At 41.8% G+C, this 18,554-nt stretch overlaps 1 protein-coding gene across 3 annotated transcripts in view; it reads right to left on the reverse strand.

Moving 5' to 3' along the window:
- LOC106749106 (putative polypeptide N-acetylgalactosaminyltransferase 9) overlaps nt 1-18,554 on the reverse strand; it is a 253,448-nt gene that overhangs the window by 29,902 nt on the left and 204,992 nt on the right. For all 3 annotated transcript variants that reach the window (XM_014628339.1, XM_014628262.1, XM_014628421.1), the window contains one exon: nt 6,524-6,693. In XM_014628339.1, the coding sequence (XP_014483825.1) occupies nt 6,524-6,693 (170 nt within the window). The remainder of the gene's footprint in view (nt 1-6,523; nt 6,694-18,554) is intronic.

The raw sequence follows: 18,554 nt of genomic DNA on the forward strand, positions 1-18,554 counted from the left end.
GTTACTCCTCGTGTATTTATCCGGATTATTAACATCGCGACGAGCTGAGTGCGGATGAGGGGGCAGAGATAAAGAGAGAGGGAGAGAACGAACGAACGAAAAAAGAAGAAGGAAAAGTAGGACAGTCGACGGTCACTTGCGCTTGTACTTCTAATAAAGATTATGTACGGCAAAGTGCCGGAGACTGGCTCCCTTTTAATCCTTCGTTAAAGTTTCTCGAGTAACGATCGAATACAAAAAAGGAAAACGAAGCTCGCGTGCGAAAAACACGTTCTCCTCCCCTCTCTCTCTCTCTCTCTTTTCCTTTTCTTTATTCAAGAAAGTTTACTTCTCAGGAAATATATAACCGGAGGGGGGGAGGGGTTACCTCTGGCATCCTGTAAAACGAGCGCGTTACTGTTGCTACTACTCGTCCGATTAAAAAGTAACTCGGTCGCGGCGGTAGGATGGTGCGAAAGGGCGAGAACAAGATAGATACATAGTCAGATCGAGAGAGAGAGAGAGAGAGAGAGAGAGATACGCACTATATCGCTGTTCAATCTTCTTTTTATCGGCACGCGTAAATCTCTCACGGCGTGGAGGAGGAGCGATTCCGTGTATCGGCACCGCTTCCGTGCCGAGAAGGAATGAAGGAGAAGGGGAGGAGGGGGGAGATTACCTCTGTAATGCCGTTTCGGGAGCGTGTTGTATGCCGTCGCACCGCGGTAACGCAACGTGTTATTTCTGGCAATCGTACGCGAGATTTAGATTTACGGCCGCGCGTATCCCGCCCGTAGCTACCGGACGGCCGGCAATTAGCAGACATTCGTGATTTATTCTCCGTTAGGGATGGCTTTATGAGGGACCGGGCCACTAATCCTAAGCCTCCACCCTGTTGTAAACTCGGTTAACTATGGATAGTATAAAGGGATTCTCTCTCTCTCTCTCTCTCGACGGATCAACGTGTTTCGTGCAGGCGCAATGATTACTGCGCGAAGCGGGGGACGACGCCGTCGCTGCGCGGAAGCGATAGAGACGTCCGCTCAATTTTATGCACCCCCTCCCCCTCGTTCAAATTAAGAGGGAGTGGGAAAGGGGGAACGCTCACAAGTTTGATGAGCTTCGACAGCAGTCATCGTACATGCGACGCAACGTACCATCGTTGCTACTGCCTCGCTCTCTTTCTTTTCGTCCAACTCGGAATTCCGCATCGATTCGCGAAGAATTTTTCTCCTCCACGAAGTCGAGCAGAAGGAGAAGGAGGAGGAGGAAATAAGAAAAATACGCGGAGTCGCGCGCTCGAGTATAGAGTTACCAATCGAGAAAATATCTCTCCGGCTCTCTTCTCTCTCTTTCTCTCTCTCTCTCTCTCTCTCTTATCATTCTCGAGGCGCAACGGAGAAATACGTCGGACGAGGCGGCGCGTCATGTCGTTAACTGTACTCGAACGAGGAGAGATGGACCGTAAGAGGTCAGAGGTTAGGCATTTAATGTGCACGCAAGCAGCATCCGCGCGCGGATTCCGGGCGCATACCGACTTGAATTAATTTCTAATGAATTCCTCGAACACACACACACACACACACACACACAGACATCTAAGCAATCTAAACGAATGCGTATACGTGCCTAGATATACATATCCACACACACAAGAATGCGCATAAACCGGCCGCAGCCATTATTGCAAATTTCATTACGACTTTACCGACTACGCAATGAGGCGCAGATAATGTAAACGCTCAAAGAGCCGAGCCGCCTGTCGCCGTTGCGAAAGCGAACATAATTAACTCCGTAATCCCCGTCTCCGATCCCCCGAATAAAAGCTAATTATCGTGCATGCGTTTCACCGAAGCTCGCCTGAAGCCCGTATCCTGTAAAATTCATTACAACTTTCTTGGGCTTTATTAATTATTGAATTCATTTTAATCCGTGCCGGCGCGTTTCGGTGGGCGACGGTGACGGCGGCGGTGAGACTGCGGGATATACAATTTTTCCAGGGCTTAACAAGATTAAAAAGAACGGCGGCTTCCCACCGCTCTCGTTCCAAATTAAAGAGGAATATTTGATAATATAGCGTTGATAAGCGAGAGAGAGAGAGACCGATTATCCATATTATAATATCTTCATCTATAACGTTCGCGCCTTCGAGCTATTTCAGCAGTGGTGACAAAAAGGAAGAAGACTCGCTTTTGCGCGCACACACATCCACACACATACACACACATTCATGCACGAAGTGTGTGTGTGCAACGTTATAACACCGTTTCTGCGATAATGCGATCAGCAGCTCGTTAAGAGGAACACGCCAAGCTGCCCAAGAGATCGCTAAAGCGGCCGACTGTACTTACGGGGGGGTTTGACTTCCGACCAGGAAGAAGGTTTATCTTCGGCTTTTAATAGGGAACGCGCAAGCAACTATCCCGGCTATGCGGCTTCTGTCACGTCGCGGTTTCCCGAACCCGGATTAATCTTTCACACCGTCCGTCTTCCATCTTCACCCCCTTCTGCCCCTCATGGGATTTTTATGATCCTTCACCTTTATTATGCGGGATTTCAACTGCATGCCTATTTGCGACGACAATTCGGTGACACGGTAATTAGACCGAACGGCGATAGAAGAAAGTGCCCCATCATTAGGTATACAGAGAGAAAACTTTCTTTAGATTCAGTATTTCTATTTGTTTGACTACTAAAATTTGTTTCATAGAAACAACATATACGGTATATTATTTGTTTGAAGTAAACATTTTGTTATCTCGTTCAAGAAAACTATTATTTAACGGAAAGAACATTATTATTTCAAATAATATCTTTTAACCAAATTAAATATTATCTGATTACAATACATATATATAATGAAACTAATAATTTCTTTATAAAAAAATTATCTTTCAGTTCAAGCAAATTTTTTATTTAAGATAAGGATACATGTTGATTTAAAAGTCTAACAATCAACAAATCAACTAATATTTATTAATCGAAACATTAGTTTCTTTGGAGCATGCGAATGATGAAATTTGTTTCGATGCAATAACAATTTATTAAATTTGAAGAAATCTTTTTCTCAGTGTACCATTTGTATTTGTTTAAATATCAATCAAATGAGATTGTAGAAATTTCGGAAAAATATATTCTGCAATCTCTGTATTGTTACTTTGTTATGTCCTTGTGCAATTTGCGATAACTTTTTATTTAGAGGAGTTATAGAATTGTGTCTTCAGAAGGATAATTTCTTATTTTCGAGTAAAAGGGTTTTATTTCTTACGAAAAAGGAAAAATATATTGTTGAAAAGTTGCTACAAGCTTGGAAGGAAACATTTTTATGCTAAGAAAAATAAAAGAGAAAAATTAAAATATGAAGAAGTTATGTGTACTTTGAACATAAAATAAAGTAGAATACAATCAAATAAATTAAATAAAGGAAAAAATTGATAAGTTAAATAAAAAGAAAAACAAAAATATCGAGCATCCTCTTACTATCCGGAATTAGGAACGCGTGTTAGCCAACATAACTTAAAACCGGTTCCACGCAATGTAGGCAAATGTAGACGAACGTAGGCGAACGTTGGCGATAATATTGATCATACGTGTTACATGCGAATGTAACCATGATAATATAATGAACGTAACATAAATAACATAATTTAACATACGCGTATCAATGTAATACCCGCTTAACATTCGCTTAACATTCGCTTACATTTGCCGTATCGTGTGCAGTTGGCTTAATTCTGAATGGCAGTAATAGGGTGTGTATAAGAAATAACGCGTGAAAACAGCATATTTTAAACTACTTTTGGACGTAAACATTTTAAAATATCTTTTATCCTAACCACACACAGTCGGTTTGCGCGTGAAATTCCAAAAAAAGATTTCTCTCCATCGAAATCACAATTTCAAAAGCGGCAAGCGATGCAAGTGCGCGCGATAGCGCGACCTGGCTCGAAATAGCTGCTAGCCGCAACCTTCCCCGCTAGTTACAAGAGAGTCAGTTGCAGAGTGCAGCACTCGGGAGTCAAGAGAAGCACCTACCCGGAATTAAGGAACCACCCGGAATTCGAGCATTTTCCCCTACGGTATCGTGAGACTGTTTACAAGATTTCGCTTTCATCCCACTAAATCGACGAGTTACACAGTCCCTGGCCATATTATTAGACGCATTATGATTCTTTAATAGAATACAGGTTAGGAAGAGGAGAAAAGCTACTAATTTCATTTTTACTCGATTAAAATCATTTTCGGTGTCAAACGGTACTTTTACTTCTGCAACCTTCTGAGCTGTCAAATCACTTGTTTTATCCATAATTTTTGTAAACAATATTTATATCTTTCGCACAAGAATTTATATTTCCGTTCGTAAGCAAGGAATCTGAAGTTTCAAGTCACAAATAAACAAAAATAAAACTAAATTTCAATTGACACACATACTCAAAACTCACGTATGTTCTCGTTATTATCAACAATGCAACTAGCGCAGTTCATACTTATTCAAGGTTCAACGGCCAAATGAAATGACGTCATAAAAAATATCTTTTATAGAATAATAGTTTCTTAACATAATTCGATAGCCGTATTATAAAGCTGATTCTCGGAAGTCAATGAAATGTAAAAAATTAAGGTGCGACTAATAATGTAGACAGAGACTATATATGCGCATTGGTACCTGTTTTCTGTTTTCGCATGCAACAACCGCGAACGGCTGTTAATAATCAAACAGCCGAAACGCCTGCTCGGTTCCATGCGTCGACCGTACAGATTTTTTTCGCTCGTGTAACTCGGTTGTTACAGTTTTTTGCTAGATCTGTAATTTAGATTTTGATTTAGCGGCTGTTATACGTTGCACGTCAATGTATACAAAAAACACGCGGCTACGGTTTCGAAAACTCTAATTGCCTTTTCGCATCCGAACAATGCGACTGAGCGGGCGCGCGCGCGCGGACAACGCGTGTATATTTGTTTCGCCCGAAATGTATATTGCACGTTTTGATATACTTCCATGAAATGGCCTTAAGCGAAAAAAAATGTTTTATTCCGATAGATTGACGCGAAAGGCGGAATAAATAATGCCGGTTACGGCGACGGTGCGTACATTTTGCCGCAGGCGAACGCGCGCGTTTTTATGACAAATCGATCATGAAGGGGGGGNCACGAAACTTAATTTATGTAACACACGTACGTAATGCTGAGATGTTCTCATTTTCCGTGATATATCAGGGATACCCATAAATAATGTAACTTTCTGATACTTATACAAAATTTTATTTTATTCAACATTTATTCTTTCAAAATTTCACAATAAACACATTACATGTCGATAAATTCCATCAGTATATAGTAATTATTACATAACTTATATACTAATTAAATTTATTGACATTTAGTGTGTTTATTGTGAAAGTTTGAAATTTTTATTACATAATAAATCACATCCACGAACAAGGTGGCAATGTTTATTCAATCTGAAAAAAAAAAAAACGACATTACTTACGGGTACCCCTGATATATTTCCGCATTGTCGAATATAATATACCCGTCTTCGTCGTCGCGTTGTCATTCTCGTCGCCCGCCCGCTCGCGCTCTCGATTTTGCGCGGACAAGGACAAATGGAGACGTTAAACCCGGTCCGTCGCGGAGATTGTATGGACCTCTCGTAATTTTCTGGGCGTCCGTAGCGCGCGCGCATCGGGGAGTTTCTCTTCTATTCACGTCGAGCGCGCGCCGTACAGTGGAGAGATGGATCGCAATTAATCGATCTATCGCGAAACTACGGGAACACTGTCGCGATAACGAATCACCGCGCTGAATGGAGAGGGAGGAAGGAAGAGAGAGAGAGAGAGAGAAAGAGAAAGGTGGTTGTACGACCAAGTACGCGAATATAATAGCCTGCGGTTTCTGCCTCGCCCTCGTGCTTACGAGTTTCCCTCCTCCCCTCTCTCCCCCCACCCCTATCCAACGGCCCTTCGATGTTCCGCCCGTGGATTTTTCATTCGCGAGAACGATGAGCGCGAGGATTTATGACGGCTACGGTGGAGGTGGTGAGCGAAAGAACGCGTAAACGCATATAGACAGAGACGGCATACTCCGCCGCTTTGAATCGCTAAGTGAGGCGGCCCTCGGCGATGATAACGCGGGAATAATTCGCCCGACACTCTCCCGGGTCGCGTCCGCGCGGGAAGAAAGAAGGAGAGGTACGTTTGGAATATTCCGCGCGACTCCTGCTTCGTTATTATATTATTATTATATTACCTCCGTGTAACAGCACGGTTCATGTCGTTGAAAATGATGTTGAAGTACAGTGAATAAATATATCAGTACGTAAATATAATAAAACGTTATTTCCTTTTTTACTTATAAAAATCAATAAGAAACATTCGTAAAAATTGTCAAAATTGTGGAATTATCCTGAAAGAATGCAGTTACGGGCACTCGTCCCGCTTAGGACTCGAAAGTTCAACGAGACACGTTAACGCAAAAGATGCGAAATCCAGAGGTGAGATTTCCGCTTCGCGTTGTTCTTGCTGAAAGAGCCAAGCTCACTTACGCATATCGGAGAAGTCATCGACCAGGATGATCTCCTGTATGAGGTGCTCCGGCGATCTGTCCAGCACGGAGTGCACCGTGCGCAGCAGCACCGACCAAGCCTCGTTGTGGAAGCAAATGATCACCGCCGTGGGTGGCAGGTCCTTCTGGTATCTACCGGGCTCCTTGCACCTGTGCACAACGTCGGGGTAATCGTTAGACGAATCGTTATTAACGCGTTACACGGTAGTAGAAAACATCGTTACGCCGTTAAAAATACCGCCTCCGCGGCGGAAACACGGCGAGCCGAGCAAAATGGGAAATATTCCCACGCGCGTACATCGCGCTCGACGACCAATTTAACCTCCGTAATAATAATGTACGCGCGTATACACGCGTATATTATTATCTCGCAATAATTTATTCCCGTGATGATAAATTTGTTTATCATACGAGTTTCGTTAACAAAGTCGGCCTCGCAGCCTCACCGCTGCAGCCGCTGCTGTTGTTGAACCCTGCGCGCGCGTGGCGGAATCGTGTCCGCGATCCGCGGACCACAATCCGGGGATGATGATTACACGGAACCGATATGTACCGGAAGATACGTCAGGAAAATACGCGTAATGCGATTATAGGGCGGAGAATGTTTGCAGACTGTACTACGCCCACGAGATGTACGCTCGCCCGTAGCTCGCCGCAAAATAAATTCCACAAGTGCGGGATCGCGACTTCCGACCTGCTTAATGCACCAATGCGCGCACCACATATCACACATACACACACACATACAGAGAAAGCACGGTTTATGGATACAGTAAATAAAAGCGCTCGCATGAACTCTTCTTTCTTCGGATATTCGCGAGGAGGCAAAGCTCGCGGTTTCTATTTATTAACGTTCGCCCGGCCGAATCCTCTGTGATCGCGCATTCATTTATTCGATACTCACGATGCTTAGTTTCGAGACGTTCGTCTCATCTGTGTTTAGCGCGCAAACAACACACGGATATCCCATTCGGATCCGCGCATACGTCGGACATCTCTTCTGTGCCTGTGATTGACTTCATCGCGGACGGATGCGCGGTGTTTTCTTTCTCTCGCGGAGAGGGGGAGAGAGAGAGAGAGAGAGAGAAAGAAATCGTTACTGCGCGTCGCGATTCCGAGCTATTCGTTCGTAATTAGCGCTCGCAATTTATACACCGCGCCGAAAACAAGCGCTCGTCGCTCGTGGCTCAACAACATCGTGCGATGCGCACGTTAATGAAGCGATTATGGCGAGGCCACTCGATAACGGCTATTACCGTGATTATTATCTGTGAATTTGGCGCGTTTACATATTTCATTCAACAGCTGTAACGCGACGCACAGTGGAGTGACGCGCTGAGAGGTGGCAGAAATTATTTTTAGCATTTTTGTGGTATGCGACACTACTGATATTGTTTTGTAAGTAATTCTCTCTTTTAATTAAAAATAAAAGACTATACTGACAGAAAAAAAATATATAAATATATAAATATATAAATTTATATTCAATTCGGTAATATATATAATATATAATATTAAACTGTCTGGTTAATAACGTTTACAAAAATATTACATCTTTTTTACTCCTCCTCCCTTATATGGCCCGTTTTTGGCCCGTTGTATCATTTTTATTCCTATCATTTTATGCTCGTTTCTTGTACTCTCAGCATGCGCAGTCTATAAAGCGAACGAATATCACGCGAGTATACATGAATATTTTTAAAGAGATCGCTCGTTTTTAATACTCGTTTTTAGCTGATATGAGAGAGAGAGAGAGAGAAAGAGAGGGAAAGAGAGAGAGAGATCACGTTAATACATTCTTCTTTTACTCAATTTCGTTTCAATACAGAAGGAAGCATGTTAAAAGGTCGTTTACTCGTGCTGTTTTAAAATGTGCAATGTGAGTGCTCGTGAATGTTAAACGATTATTTTGTATTCGTAACTGAATGAATACATCTCAAATTTACACAGTACTGTACGTATTTACTATTCAAAAATACTCAATAATACGTTTATACCACTCGAATGTAGTCCGCTACAACTACTCGTATTTACCGAAAATGGCCGTTCGTGACCCCGAAAAACGGGATCATATTCGCTCAGCCGAATGCACGTTTTCACTATTCAAACTAACATTTTTCGCAAGTTAAAAACAGTGAAACACTTTTGTAAGGGAACAATGAATAAAGGGGATAATAATAAACTTTTTCAAATAAGAGAACAGAGGATTTGTTAAAAATGTACATTACAATACATACGTTTTACGATATTTTTAAGATGCTCAATTTGATATTCTAATTCATTATCGTCTGTATGCACATGATTGTCTTAATATTTCAAATAAAATTTGATTTTTAATATTTTGTTTCATTTAAGTTTAATTCTATAAAGAACGGAGAGATAAAACTATTAAAATTGGTTTGATACAAACAAAGTTTTATTCAAAGTTGTAAAGCATTAAATATAATTTTCAAGGCACACGGAGATACAATATTTCTTTTGACAATATTATAGACCAATATATATATTATATAGTGAAAAGCATTTTTTTAAAGCCAGGAGATGCCGAAAATAATTATTGAAAAATTTTGTAAATTCCAGTAAGAATCTCGCGTCCAGCTAAAACAATGTAATTTCGTTGTGAAAATAATAAAACTCAACTATTTACATAAATTTACATAAATATCTAGTTAAAATACCTAAAGGTATCGTTTCTATGCTGTAATAATTCTAGGAATTTCCATTTTTCTCATATATCACAGTATGAAATAACATGATTCGCAAATGTACAAATGATTCTCTTGAAATTCCGACAGATAATAGCTGAACTGATGATGGAGGCAGTCAAAATGACAAATGTAGATCAGAAACGCACACATAAAGTGTTTTCTATTAGATATACGTACGCAACCTGCTTTCTTTGAGATTTCGACTTTTTACTTCCTGCCATGTTTTTTGATAACTTTGGCCCTTCCCAATGCGACGAGCGCGAGAACTCAATTTGTCGCGCGCGATTCTTTATCCTGTCCGACCGTAGCGAGACGAATCCGCAAGATCCGTCTCGCAGGAGAAATCCCTTAGTAATCAGTTACCATTTTGGAGACTGTGCATGTGCTCGTTCTCGCATCAAGCGCAGAGTTTCGCGTGTCTACATCAGCGCCGCGAGTAGCACCGGATACAAAGATAACAGATGCGAGGTGGATCAACCACGAGGGGTTGCTCCAGGAAACGGAGTGACGAGGTGAACGTAGTTAAACGGAACAATGATAAGAAGAGGAGAAACTCCGTCGAAGTGACGTCGAAGCGTCGAAACGGTCTCTCTCTCTCCTTCTTCTCGCGCTCTGATCGCTCTGATCGGATACGTCAGAATTATTGGAATCGCGCGTGTGTTTCGGAAACGAAGTTCTGAGATAAGCGGAAAAGCACCAAAATTGATGTAGATAGTTAGGACATACTCGAGCAATGCTGCTGCAAGCTTCTGTGCTGTACGGAGATGCGCCAAGTGAATACATGATAAAGCTACCCGGTGACTAATTTTCCCTTGTTCGTTTGTTTATTTATTATTGTTTATTTTGTTTATTGTTGTTTTCCTTCAAATGGTCGGGAAAAGTCACGGGATTCCTTTCCACATGATAAAAATTACGCAAGATTACAGATAACATGACAACAAGGATATATAATAAATGTATAAAATAATGTAATTTTTCAGTGTAGTATTTCAATGTATTTTTCATGTATCTTTTAACAATTTCCTGATAGGATATCATGGATATGTCGGTCTTGAAATCCACTTTCTCGAAGCGTCATTTTTCCAACTTAAAAAATAGTTATTTGCAAGAGAATACGTAACAATTTTCAAAAAGACTACAATTTTCAAAGACTACGAGATACTAAGGGTATTTGGCAAAGAAATGCTGCCGCTTTGCATTCATGCACATAAATTCCAATTCCACATCAGTAGATATCAGTACATCAACAGTATTTTGACCCAAAGCAATATGTCGGTGCATTTTCTCTAGAATTTACAAGAGAGAGAGCAATATTATCATGTCCGCTACTCTAGCGTCAACAATCTCTCGCACGGGGAAAAATCATTTGGGAGGAAGAAAAATTGTATACTGCTGTAATAAATAAATGAATATACAAGATGTTTCTTAAATAATCTAATATTTGAGCAGCTGATCTTTGAAATCATTTTATAAAGAAAAATTCATATATGTTTATATATATTCATTTCTTCATAAAATTATCTCAGAGATCAAATCATCAAATATGGTATTTAAAGAAAATCTTGTATATTTATTTATTTGCTGCGACAGCATGAAATTTGCAGTCGCTTTAAATTATTTTTCTCCGTGCACACAAGAGAGACCAACGCCGACGTCACATGTATGACAGCGAGCAATTATTTCTCTATATTTATATTACCAGAAAAACACGAGGTAGTCCGTGGGGAGGGTTTCCCAAATAAACCTCGGTGGCGGTGTTATTCGCGTCGAAGTGAAAAAGCAAAATAAACTTTTAGCGTTTCAGAATGACATTTAATGGAATTATCGCGTTTATATATGAAACGCGTGCGCGACGACAGCCAGTTAGAAATGAATGGGAGACGAATATTACTAGCGAAATGTCTCACGTATATGCGAAAATTGAAATCGTCGCCCCAACTTGGCTCTTACGATTTTCGCGGAAAGTCGCGACTCGTCTAACCTAATAATATTATGTCATGTAACGAGCAATAAATTATCGACCATGTTATACGCGGCCTAATCAAGAATTCGTATCAGCGAGAAAGAGCGGCTCGTGAAATATTAAAAGGGACATGTTCAATGAGATCTAACGGGTCTCGAGTGACCGTTGCGCTGTCTGACCATAAATTCATAAAGGTACATGGTATCCAATTAAGACAGCCGAACGGCGGCTCGAACGTGAAGATTTAATACCGCTGGAAAGGACCAGAAATATCCGCGACTGGAGATATAACTTTAACACGAACATTTAATCTAGCATCGACTCACTTGCTTTCCGATGTTCGGATTCATTTTTTAATAAACAATTACCTATACATCTCTTTCTCTCTCTCCCCCTCTTTCTTTCTCCCTGAAATAATTATTATTATTCAATAAAAGCCGCGAATACATATTTCACGCAATATTCGCGCAAATAGGAACGTCAAATATATCGCGCGCTCGCCAATTTGCTGCATTATTAAATTACTCGAATCTCCGGCGAATGAACATTATTTCGAAATTCCACGGAACGACGGTGGTCGTTGGCAGATTTTTATTCGAGTTGCGTGTCGCGCACGGTTACGTGCCGGAGCGCGTCCTGATGATTTTATAATAATGAAAACGAAGAGTAAATAGCTCTTCGAGAAGAAAGAAAGCAAAGCACCATTCCGAAATGCGATCGAGACGCGAGGCGAGAGAGGGAAGACGATGCGAGTTTCTCTGTATTCGCGCTCGCGCTTATTCTCGGAAATAATACTTCATCAGCACGAGATGCGCCTCCCAAACATTACTACTGAAACGAATATTACCCGACGCATCTTAATTGTGCGTCGGATGAGCTTCCGACTGACGACGCGGCGGAGGAAAAGAGAGAGAGAGAGAGAGAGAGCACTTTCTCTCTCTCTCTCTCTCTCTCTCTCGGCGAACGACCAGACTGAATCGACGCTATTTACATTCCTCTCGTTCCGCATTAGTTCGCGCGCTCAATTTTCGGTGAGCAAAGCCGGCGAAATTCTCATTTTCCAAACCGTGCAGCGCGCGCGCGTGTTTTTAATTTCCCCGCCACGCCGCGGCGATAAATTCTGCGTTAATAACGCGCGACGACCGTCGCGAAGAAAATTCCATCCGGATTGTCATTATTATCGCGCATAATTCAATTTTTCTGGCAATAACAGCTTCGCATAATCCTTTCTCTGCCTTTCTCTCACTCTCTCTCTCTCTCTCTCTCTCTCTATATATATATATATATATATCTTCGCTCTTCTCGTAACTGTCACTTCTAATCCTCGCTACGAATGCCACGACGTTCGTTAAGTCGTGACACTGAAAAAACTTGATTTAATAAACGTAACTCGCTCGATAATGCATTATTTTCCTCTTTAAAGTAGTTGTAGTGCGTGACGACATTGTTAGAGAATTTCAAATCACAAATAAACAAAGATAAAACTAAATTTCAATTGACACACACACACACACACACATTCAAAATACGTATATTCCCATTATTATCAACAATGCAACTAGCGCGGGTTCATATTTGTTCAAAGTTGTTTGTTTGCCGAGTGAAATGACATCATAAAAAATATCTTTTATAGAATAACAATTTCCTGACGCAATTCGATCGATAGATGAGCCGTATTATGAAGCTGGTCCTCGGGGGTCAATGAAATAGAAAAAATCAAGGCGCGTCTATTAAATAGGGACAAGTCACGTCGGAGAGACTCGAAACGCGGCTCGCGTGGGGAAATTCGAGGCGTTAAATATCACATCATCGCTTATAGTCGGTTTAACGGAATACGAACTGCGTTCCGGCCGGATGGTAGTAAACAAGTTTGCCTACGGACGCGCGCATATTTATAACGCGCTCGCGCGCACGGCGCCAAAGTAAATCACAGCAATATCGTTACAATCGTATTAATATCGCGCGCGCGAATATAAATATAGCGAGAGCGCGCGCGCAGTCCGAACAAAGTGGGAAATCGCTTAAGCCAGTAAACGCATCGATCGTTTCCAGTCGATTGACGTTCAACAGCGATATCCTCTTTCCCGCCTCGACAAAGAGACTCCATTGTTGAGGCGCTCGGGATGGGTGCCTCGAAATCAGCCACGGATATCGAATGAGAAGAGCGGCTCCTTCTTCGCGCTCGTTCAGCACATTCGGCGGCGATCAACCCTTATCCCACGTTCCGCAGTCCTTCCTCACTCTTCTCCCTCCCTCCCCCCTTCCTCACGCTCGCGATTCTCCACCGTCGTTCATACCTATTTCCTGTCATTCCGATCCCCCGAAAACCCCGCGAGGCGTCGCACTCGATCAAACGCATCACGTTCGCGTACCGCATCCTCGGGACTCCCTCCTCTCTTATTCGTTCCTTCCTCCCCCTCCCCCTCACAAGCGTGCACGGCGCGTAGAATTCCACCTGCCAGTCTTCCGGTCGGTTCTCCACGCGCCGCCGAAGGCATCTCGCCCGCGGGAGTCGCGACTTGTCTCCGTCGCGGAAATTGAAGAGATAGGCGCGAGGGGGCGGCGGGCGGGTGGGGGGATGANAAAGTCAAATACCGTCAAGTGGGCGCGCATAAAGTTCGCCGGGCTGCGAGGAACGACTTCTCGCCGCCGCCACGCGAAGAATATCAACCTCTCTCGCGGCCAAGTTTCGCCTTTTGTCGGCAACGACCGAGTTTCCATAATTTTCGCTCCGCGGCTAAATCGCAGCGAACGGAATTCCTGCGCAAACACCGCGTCGGAAACGAAGAGGCGCCGATTGACCGAGACGAAAAGGAGCCTCGATAACCTCGCCGACTTATCTCTTCTGTGATATGCGGCCTTTTGCTTTGCTAAATCACTGATTATCACTTCGACCCTTCGGTTTACATATATAGGACATTTATGTCGCACCTGAGGAAAACTTAATTTATCAGGCATTATTTATTATGTTTAAGACAAATGAACTATACAAATAAGAACTATATATTGTCTGTCACTATAAAAAAAGATCGAAATACAAAATATTTACCTTTTATATAAATATAAATATATAACACGTATAAGTTACTTTTACTATTATTTTTCGCATATTCATTATATTTCTCATTCTTATACCCTAATCAACTTTCTACACACATTTTATAAGTCACTGTATCATTTTACGCTTTATTTATAAGTATTATTTGTAAATTGCTTATAAGCCATATATACCACACTTACGGAATATGTGGCAAAGGTACAATGATTTCTGGGTTTCTAAAAGTTTTTCTGTTAAATTCAACATATTCCATAAGTGTGGTATATATGGCTTATAAGCAATTTACAAATAATACTTATAAATAAAGCGTAAAATGATACAGTAACTTATAAAATGTGTGTAGAAAGTTGATTAGAGTATAAGAATGAGAAATATAATGAATATTCGAAAAGTAATAGTAAAAATAACTTATACGTGTTTAACATAAATAAAAATTCTGTCTTACAGACGTTAGTGCAAAATAACATTTGCAATATTTACTACATAAACCAAATCCGAAATATAATTATATGTATCATAAAATAATCATTAAACCTTTAATATTTCTTAGTCATTTTAAGCAGGTCGTAATATAAGATTATGCGACTTATTACGATGGAGAAATCGATTCAATTCACGAGGATTTCGTTAATATTAACAACTGAAATCATAATACAATATTACAACATAACACAAAGGCATATAACAGAGTGGTTGCGGCTAAATTACTTCCACTCCTCTTTCTACTTTTCCTGGCTTCCGTGACGTAAATCCCCCGCTCGGCGTAAATACCGGAGTTACCCTAGATTATCCTAGAGTTACCAGAGATAAACAGGGACAAATTGGGACTAACAGACCAACAGAGACAAACTTGAGGACCTCAGTATGTTGAACTTTGAACCTCAAACCTTGAACCTGTCGCTAGGTATAACAACAGCTATATACTAGTAGATTTGGTCACTCTGAATAAAAAACCCTGTATCGTTTTGTAAATAACACGCAAATTTATTAATTAAAGAATACTGTTAGAAAAATCCATATATAAATTTAATAACCCATATTCAAGTATATATGAAATTTTAAAAAACTATATGTTAAAATACATATTTTTAGTCCATAAAACATTTTGAATTCATATATTCAATTTTATATTTATATACCCCCCAAACTTATTATATATTAATACAAGTATAATATTGTATTTTTATTGATGTAACATTATTTAATTTTATTAACTTAATATTATCGATGTTTGAAACTGTGTTACTTCTTACATATAACAATCTGCGATCCGACGTTCGAGTCGATTATTAATTGATAATTAAAATTCAAATTGGATAAATTCCACGGCGACTTCGGCTAATCCACGAAAATTAATATAAAACTCAGGAAGATATAATTATGCTATTTAAAGTTCTCAAGAAGAGCATGTTATAATGGAGTTTATTGATCTGTAGCATTCCGTCTCATCCTCTTTACGCGGCCAATGCCGCAATAAAACGCGAGAAAAATGTCTTAAAACTTGCGAGGCTATCAGAAAATGCGGAACGAGATGTACAATCTAATTTAGTTTCCCCGGGTGTAATTATATCTTTAAAGGAAAAACTTCTCCGCGAGGCGGGTAAGAGTATAGCAAAATACCTGTGTTTCCACGTCTCGCGGAAAGAAAAATGAAAGTTTCGCGAAGCTAATTGCGGTTTCTGCGAGCATCTTTCTTGCCTTTCGCGATACACATTCGTTGTTTACGGATCCGTCCGATTACGCTGCAGCGTCCGACATTAACATCACTCGAAATAAACAAAATTATCTCGCGTTGTTCTCGCTTCTCTGGCTGTATAAACACACACTACATACACGTTTTAATTTCAGTAACGAATTACCCCTATCTCTCTCTCTCTCTCTCTCTTTTTCTCCCTCAACTTTTCTCAAATGCAACTTTTATGCTGATGATTTGCAGACGTACCTCTGTTGCACTCCGGATCAATTAACAGAAGGAGTAAACTTGGTTAATAAAGATAAAATATGCTGAGAACTTGAAAATATATGATGTGAATAATGATTTAATGTTTAACCCATTGTTCCTCTGTTTCTATGTAGGAATAGCAAATATAATTATCTTCAATTATCTTCAATAATTTGTTTACATCTATATAACAAAAGTAGATTCTGGCCTATATCTTGTTATTGAAATATAGTTTGGACTTTTACCTTTCAGAAAATAATTTCACCTGGCCACAACCCATCCGACGGTAAGTAGGGGATGAAAAATAACCTTACGAAATACACTTTTTTCACTTATTGCTTCATCTCTTTAATTAATCAAAAAGCCCGGCCCGAAATTGATTAATAGAACTAAGACTCAGGCTGTTACTACTAGTACTAGCAATAGCATTGATTTAATAAAATTTCTATCTAGTATCATATCTAGTATCAAATTCTCTTCTTCTTTTATAAGTTCAATATATTAATATATAAGCAGTTATGTTAATATCGCAAACTTGTATACCGCGCTTCAGGGAACTTTGTCCCAGAGCGCATAATAAATGCTCTCTCTCTCTCTCTCTCTCTCTCTTCAGTCGATATCACGAGAGATCGGCGGGACATGCTAACAAATAATATTACGAGACGCCGGGATACTTTTGTAGAGCGCGATAATACGGTATTCCCGCGGCATTCGCGGCGGTAATCCCGAGCTCGGGAATCGCGAGAGCGGAAAAATTGGATGCCTCGCGATATCCCTTGTAAGTTACGCTACATTTGGCACCCTTTCGGAGAATGGCGGCGGACTGGGAAGAAGGAATCCAGAATACCTGGGGATCCCCGTCATAACCGATGGATAAGGGCGCTTCTCTTGTACGAGGTTATGGGACCATCGGGAGAAATAGATTCGCGTTTTTAAGGGGGAAAACGACGAGCGGTTCGGCCGGAACAGGCGCACGAACGGCGAACGATAAAAATGCACGAGCCGCGTAACATTCGGATATATCCGACCGGGAATGATTTCCCCGTCATTCGGCGCTCTCGGAATTGCCCGCGCCGACCGTCGAAAGTTTCCCCCGTTGAAAGTGCACTCCGAACGCCGCCGTCGGTAAAAATCACGAAGGACGACGAGAAGAAAGGGCTCGCGAGCCCGCGTCTCGCCCTCGCGAGACGCTCGCTCGGAAATTTACAAGCGGAAAGTTGAAATTACTTGGCGGGTCGCGCGCGGAGAGCTCGAGGGAGTCGCGCGCGAACGCGCAAAGGACGTATCCGTATTGTGTGTGCGGCACACGTTATATCCCCAAATTGAATTCTACGCTTGCAACCGCGGAGAGGGGGGTTAAGTTAGGGCGGTGTACACACCCGCACACAAATCTAATCTAACGGCCAGTTTCAGCGATAACGTATAACTTAGCCGTGCAGCGCGCGAACGCGAGGATGGCGGAGGAGTTCATTACGGTATCTGTATATATATATATACGATATTAGCCGAAAAAGGAACGTGAGTGCACTTCGGGATGAAACAAAGAGCTGTAATTCGTCGTGAACGAGAGAGCGCGAAGGATCCGCCGCAAATTTCACCCTGGAGAAGAGGAGAACGAGAGGAAAGGGGGAGAAAGGGGAGAAAAGAGGGCGACGACCGCTCGCGCGGGAGCCTCGCGATTCTTTCCAATTCTCCGGCTTGTCTGCGTCTGAAAAATTGTATAGTTGTGAAACCGCGCATGAAAGTGCACGTTTCTTCGTTACGAGGGAGGAAGGGAGAGAGAGAAAGAGAACAAGAGCTATTCAACCAATGAAACGTTTTTCATCGTTGGTGAAACCGAGCGCGAGCTTCAAGCTTAACGAAGGACAATATGCGCGGCGATTCTTTTTTTTAGAGCCACCCCCGGCTCTCCCGCAGCTCTTTCGGAGCGCAGCCTCTCGCAATCTCGCGGCCGTGTATCCTCGTTTGTTGTTTCGCGATGGTCGTCCAACGCGAGAGAAAAATAGAGGCGCGGTTTCAATTAGTCCGGCGCGCGCGGGCGAGCGAGAATATCGCAAGCTCGCTCGCTCCGCGAGGTGTCGTAAAGATCCGTAATAGCCCGGCGGTGCGGACTTTCGACCCCGTGGGAGGGTAACGAGGATATCCGTGATGAAGTGTTTCTCACCTCTCTCTCTCTCTCTCTCTCTCTCTGTATGTGGTGAGTTACGTGGTGTAGCACGCGTGCACGCGCGCTAAGTTACGGGGCTTTCCGCACGCGGCCGTGAGCGGAATGCGCCGCCGCACACGGACGTCGGCTCGGAGTTAACCCGCGAATTATTGTCCCGTTTACCGTCCGTATTT

This window comes from Dinoponera quadriceps, unplaced genomic scaffold (genome assembly GCF_001313825.1).
Source record: "Dinoponera quadriceps isolate SergipeBrazil2010 unplaced genomic scaffold, ASM131382v1 scaffold123, whole genome shotgun sequence".
NCBI lineage: Eukaryota > Metazoa > Arthropoda > Insecta > Hymenoptera > Formicidae > Dinoponera > Dinoponera quadriceps.